The 6,349-nt window shown below is 37.7% G+C and overlaps 1 protein-coding gene and 1 long non-coding RNA gene across 2 annotated transcripts in view; one reads left to right on the top strand and one right to left on the bottom strand.

The window, feature by feature from the left end:
* Positions 1–411: 411 nt before the first annotated feature.
* Positions 412–4,270, bottom strand: LOC110442225. The gene is made up of 4 exons (XR_002461994.1): positions 4,202–4,270; positions 4,063–4,089; positions 3,567–3,622; positions 412–1,011 (listed from the first exon to the last, which is right to left on the bottom strand). It is a non-coding gene; the product is annotated as an uncharacterized LOC110442225 (long non-coding RNA).
* Positions 4,271–4,422: 152 nt separating this feature from the next.
* Positions 4,423–6,349, top strand: part of LOC110442223 (transcription initiation factor TFIID subunit 5-like) — a 37,938-nt gene continuing 36,011 nt past the window's right edge. Inside the window, exon 1 of the mRNA XM_021485715.1 lies at positions 4,423–4,576. Coding sequence (XP_021341390.1) covers positions 4,427–4,576 — 150 coding nt within the window. The 5' untranslated portion in view covers positions 4,423–4,426. The remainder of the gene's footprint in view (positions 4,577–6,349) is intronic.

Below are 6,349 nucleotides of genomic sequence, written 5' to 3'. Positions count from 1 at the left end.
TCAATAGGGTTCTCATAACCCAAACACCAAGTTTGAACTTGTATGATCTCTCTTGCTACTCCAGGAGAATCATACAGAAGCTATTTATATTATTACTCGCCGGGTCAAGAACTTGTCTACAACTCACGGGGGTATAGAACTTAAGACTATTGTGAAGTCTCTTCCGATGTGCAAGGAGTATTAATACATTTTGGAGATAAAAAATCTAATCTTTTCAAAGACATTCATCATGGTTTTTCAACCATCATAAATATTCACATGAACCATCACAGGAAGATGGCATTTTTACATCGATTTAAACCTTCCAAGAATAGAAATACTCCCTAACATCAACAAGCCCTGGTAAACGCACGGTCTTCATTCTCAGACCCCTGTAGTTCTACAGTATTTAAATCTTTGAAAACATAACACTTTTTTTCTTTCTAATTTTTTTTTTATTCCTTCACACAATTCAGAGTCTACTGTAGTGTCCGACTGATGAGGTGTTTACTAGTCCTGCTCACCAACCTTGCATCCCAAAACCAATAGATTCAACTTCGAATGACCACCATAAGATGAGGTCCACCATCGAAACTATTAACCTGCCCACCCATTGCAGATGTGCACGTCAGGGAGTTCTCTCCTGTATGTGTCCCAGAGATGTTTCAAGTTGACCATTGGTTTATACGACGGTAGCCTCTTCAGATGGTGCATCACAATGTTGTTGTTGCTGCTGTTGTGTTGTTGCCTTGGCGACGAGATGAGGGGAAAAGTTGAGTTGAAATTGACCTACTGGTATGCTTGAACCATCATTAGTGACAAGGGTGTGCGATATCTGATCCATCTGAGATGGCTCACAAAATCAACACTATTCATCATCATCATCTTCTTCTTCATCATCTTCATAATTTCTTCCTCACAAGAACACAAGTGGTAACTTGCATTCCAAAGTTATTTTGTCACAAATGACAGTCTGCAGATGTAGGCTAGTCAGCCGATCGTGTGAAGGTTACGGGGCAAATCTACTTGGACCTGCAAAGAAAAAATTAAAAGGCTTTGTTATATTATGATTCAATATTAGGTATAGCAACATAAAGGCTGCCGGTTGCCCAATCCACTTGTTAATTAACAATGTTTAAATGTGCAACATAGTTGTATAAACATCAGAAAAAATATCCGAGCTGAAGACCACAAATCCCCATTAAATATTATTTAATTATTTCACATATATTAAAAGTTCAGTAAAAGTAGATATAAAGTTCCAAAGGTCACCCCTAAACCATTCATGTCGGGTCAATAGTAATCACTTCAACAACAACTTCAGGACAATAAACTTAAATTTTGTTATTCTTCTTTCAAAAATAATAAGAAATCAAAAACAGAAATTGTGGAAATTATGTTGGCAGTAACACCTTCAAATCATTCCGCCAACATCAATATTGAAGCATGCTTCAAAATGTACTCGTATGGAAATACCCTGGCCAACTGCAAACTGATTTTGCATATTCCAGTCAAGACTAGCCAGGTGGCAAAGCAAAATTCTGCGATTTTTTTTCCTTGGCCCTGAACTTCACATTTCTAACCTTGACAAATTAAACAATTCACAATATTTGGCCAAATAAAAAATATGTTCTTTCCACTAACCCTACCTGCCCTAGATTTGTGTGCCTAAAGTTTTGTATTGACTTTCAGTAATATGGCATAATGCACTGAAAGTCAGAAATTCTGCTCCATTTTAAAGCATAGTAAAATATTTTCAAAAATAAACGAGGCCCTTGCTCACCTGGATAATAAAGCAACCATAGGATTTTTTTCTTATTACAAAAACCCTTCCAATGGTACTAAAGAAGGATGTAAAAGATTCAAACTTCCCATTCCCCTTTTAGGCCCTGTTACTCTGCATCCACAGGGCCACCCCCTCTGTTTATAAAACATTTAGTCCCCTTTACCCAAGGATGCTCCAGGCCAAATTTGGATGAAATCTCTCCAATGTTACAAAGGAAGAAAGACTTTAAAGTCCCAGCAACTCTGCACCCAGAGGGGCCACAACCTCCGTTTAAACAAAATTTAGTCTCGATGCTAAAAGATACTCCTGGCCAAATTTGGATAAACCCATTCCGCAAATGTTACAGAAGAAGGATTTTCAAGGTTTTACCTCTATTTCCCCTATTGGGCCCAACTCCTTTGCCCCCAGGGGGCCACACCCAACGTTTATACAAAATTGAGAGCCCTTGGCCTAAGGATCATAATCTACTCGGCCATTCAGGACAAGTAGTGTTTTAAAGGAAAAGTTGATGGACCAGGTGAGCTACAAATTGTCTACCTAACTTCCAGCAATTTAATGTATGGTTATGGTGTGGAGATCTCAAACTGCTTCCAAGCTGTGACTCAGAAACTTGGTCCCTAGGGTTGTGGCCAGACCCCAGGATCAATTATAATATCATGACTGCTTTCGTTTCTTTATGCCCAACAATTATATATATAGTTTTGGGATGGGGATTTTAATCATTAAAGTTATGACACAGGGGTTACCGTATTGAGTCTCCAAGGGTGGGGCAGACCCCAAGGCCATCCTGGAAGCATATGTGCATTCTTCTCTTTATACTCAGCAATTGCATATATGGTTATACGGTAGGGATCTCAACCATTTCCAAGCAATACATTTTGTTGGGCCCCACCCCTTAGCCGGGGGGTTAGCCCCACCATTTGTACAATTTTGAATCCTTGTCTCTCATGAATGCTTCCGATCACATACGATTGATATCCAGTGCATAGATCTACAGAAGAAGTTGTTCGTGGCAATATAGCCAAATAACCCTTTCTGGACCCGACCCTCAGCAACACCATTGGTACAATTTTGAATCCCCACCACCTAGGGATGCTTCCAGTCAAATTCCAATCAGTGGTTAAGAAAAAGAAGTTGTTTAAAGAAATTGTTGACGTACGGACGCCGCGGCATGGCATAAGCTCACCTTAGTCCTTCGGCCAAAAGGGGGCAATTTGGCTATATTGCTACAAACGACTTCTTCTGTAGAACTGTGCACTTGATATCAATCATATTTAATCAAAAGCATTTATGGGAGGCAGGGATTCAAAATTGTACAAATGGTGTTGCTGACCCCCCAGGGGGCCGAGGGTTGGACCAGGTGAGCTAAAAATTGGCCTTTAAGCCACATCAGCTTATTTCCATTACTCCTTACCTCAGTATATTTAAGCTTTCCTTCATTTGGCCAGTTCCCCCCGGCCCCGTAATTGTTGAATTCTCGGACACCGTTTGGTATCGAGAGTTTTGAGGTACCGACAACAAAAATCTGCTTCAACAAAAACACATAAATAATCCTTTATCGACACATGTTGGGCATGTGTTGTGTTAAAGCAGATTTTTGTTGTCAGCACCTCAAAACTCTCCCGATACCAAATGGTGTCAGCGACTTGCACGTTTTCATATAGTAGTGTATGCTGGCCCCACACCAGACTGTCTAGTGTCCGAGCCAGAGGAAACTTTGGCTTACCTTCACCAAAAATATCCTTGCCTTCTACGATTTTGTTTTTATCTTAATTTCAAATTGGCACAATTGAATATTTACCTTGCCCTCATCTTCCTCCTTTTGCGCTTCAGCCTCCTCATACGCTTCTTTCTCCACTGCAAAATACAAAAAATATAGTATTAGTAATTGACCGATAGAGAATTCGAGATAATATTTCTAAGTTTTTTAATATATATTATCATTGTACGAAATATCAACTTCCATATGAAAGACCATCTTTTGACAATAGCTGGTTATGGGCAGTTAAATGACATTACATTTCGGAATGATACCAGATTCAAGCGCCCGTGACCCAAACCCAGGGTCGCTTGACCACGTGCATGTCTATTCGATTATTTCGTTATAATGCAAACGAAATTTAATGCCATACGTGTTAATGCATCTTTTTGCAATAGATTGATCATTGTTTCGAGTTTTCTATTTATTTTTTACTGTCATGATATACACGTTTCTCCATTAAATCATTCCATCACTCAATATATCTTCGCCTTGCCTACCACTCAAAAATATTTACTAACACTTAATTTGTACATACCTTAGCCCTCATCTTGTCTTGTTATAACTGAAATGAATATATAAAGGTATTAGTTACAAAATGTGACAGCAAAAATATGTTTAAAACATGCGGATTTCATCGGATTTATTTTGCTTAAAATATTTGTACGACTACACACCTTGCAAGACAAACTGAAAAGAGGAAGAGGAAGTGACAATGCATCCTCTAAACAGGTGTAATTTCAGACAGGACATATAATAGAAACCTTTAACATTTTGATTTATCATTCTCCCTTTGATGTTTTTATGTAGGTTCATTAATCATTAAAAGTTCATTAAAATGATAAATAATAAACTATAATTGTGTTTTGACAATTTTATTTTAGAGAGTACTCTTTTCAAATATGGCGGCGCCCGGCAGCCACAATTCGGTTGCCCTGCCGTCATCGGACGTCTTGCCAAGCCGTGCAGAACCGATGATTCCAAAATCTGATATATCAGACAAACAAACGCTGCTAGCTGTGCTGCAGTTTTTGAAGAAAAATAATCTAAAGGTAGTTATCTAATAACATTTGACTGTTATATTTATGAGAATGAGCTACCCCCCCCCCCCCCCCCCCCCACACACACACACACCATCTCATAAACATCTGCTAGGCATCTTTTCGTCAAAAGCTGATTGTTAAACATAGTTACTGAGCTTTTTATCGGACTTATAGCGGGTTTATAGAAAGTTCGCAAAACCAGAAAGAAGTGAGGTTACGATTTTCTTTCTACCATCCCAAAAAGTAATTTTCTCGCTTTTATTGTTTTTTTTCGTTTGAATATCTCGCCCAGTTAACAGAACTGCCAAGTTCCTCAAGGTGGTAAATATTTGATCAAGACAAAAATATGTGGAGTGGCTGGACTTACCCCGGAGCCGAACTCCGAAAGTTCAACTTCAAGTACTCGGGAGACAATTTTTATTTTGGGGAAATTAATATATCAAAATAATATCTAGGACATGGAAGGATTTCATCAGTAACATCAATTTTTAAAAAGTTTTAGGATTTTTAGTGGACATAAAAATTTGCTAGAGATGCGACAAAATATGCCAGGTATTTATTTAAAAGGTCAAATTAATTGTTTTTGCAAAAAAATAACATTAATGCAGTCATGCAAAAATGCATATATCTGATTGTGGTCCTATGCAACCAGAAGGACAAAGTTTTCAAAGTGCTCATTAAATATAGAATCAATTCATGCTAATTTTCCCATGTACATTTCATACATGTTTTGACATACACTGCTCAGCTGATCGCAAGAATGTCTGTTTTTACAAAACAAGAACAACTATTTCCTAGCAGAGATTATGAAACCAATCTCATCACTGAACTCAAATTTTAGGAAGTGTTCTTCACTTACCTGAGAAATGTTTGCAACCTATACTGTTACACAAAGACAACAGGATTCTGGCTATCAATACACCTTTGTGTTGAGTGGTCCCGTGGTGTATTTGACAGCGCACTTGCCTTTCACCAAGGCGACTGGGGTTCGATTCCCTGATCGGACCTGAAAAGGTATAGGGTCACCTGCCCGACAACGTGGGTTTTCCCCTGATAATATGCACCCTTATAACCGGGCCAACAAGAATGATTAATATATGTTGAAATAACTTGTTTTGTAATTGTTGGAAAATAAATAAAGTTTTTATTTGTACACCTTTGGTTAGACATCAATAAAGAAGTCTGTTCTGTTAATGGTGTAATGTGAGGCAAGGCTATAACCTGTGACAAAATATCAATTCAACAGCACAGCAAATCTACTGGCTTTACAGGACCCCCTAGCACCATAGAAAAATCTATGAAATTAAACACTTCCTTTTACACAAATATAATTTGTAGAAACAGTTTCCCTGTTCCTGAAAATAGCACGTTTCAGTACATTTGTATTTTGTAAAGATGAAAAAACGATAAATTCAACAACACACAACACACACAAAAGTACACATTGAAACATAAAAATCTATTTGAAGTATCAAAACAACTTTAAGGAAGTACAATGTTCCAAAATATCTTAATATCTTGCCGTTAAGACATAGTTCTGAAATATCAGTACCCTGCTATCCCTTATAAATAATTATTCTTCCATATTTGCTTATCTCTGGTTATGCCACGACTAGAACATGAAATTTATGTGCCCTTAAAGACGAACACTCATATAAAAATGTGCATGTGATTGGGAAGGTTTCGAGTTGGTCCAGAATCCCTTTTCTATTGCTACTAAGTTTTTTTCTTTCATTACTACATTGGATACAATGTTTAAACTGAAAATCTAAAAAAAAAAAA

The sequence above is a fragment of the Mizuhopecten yessoensis genome, unplaced genomic scaffold, assembly GCF_002113885.1.
Source record: "Mizuhopecten yessoensis strain PY_sf001 unplaced genomic scaffold, ASM211388v2 scaffold716231, whole genome shotgun sequence".
NCBI lineage: Eukaryota > Metazoa > Mollusca > Bivalvia > Pectinida > Pectinidae > Mizuhopecten > Mizuhopecten yessoensis.
The sequence above is the reverse complement of the archived record's forward strand: the minus strand, read 5'-3'. Positions and strand labels throughout refer to the sequence as shown.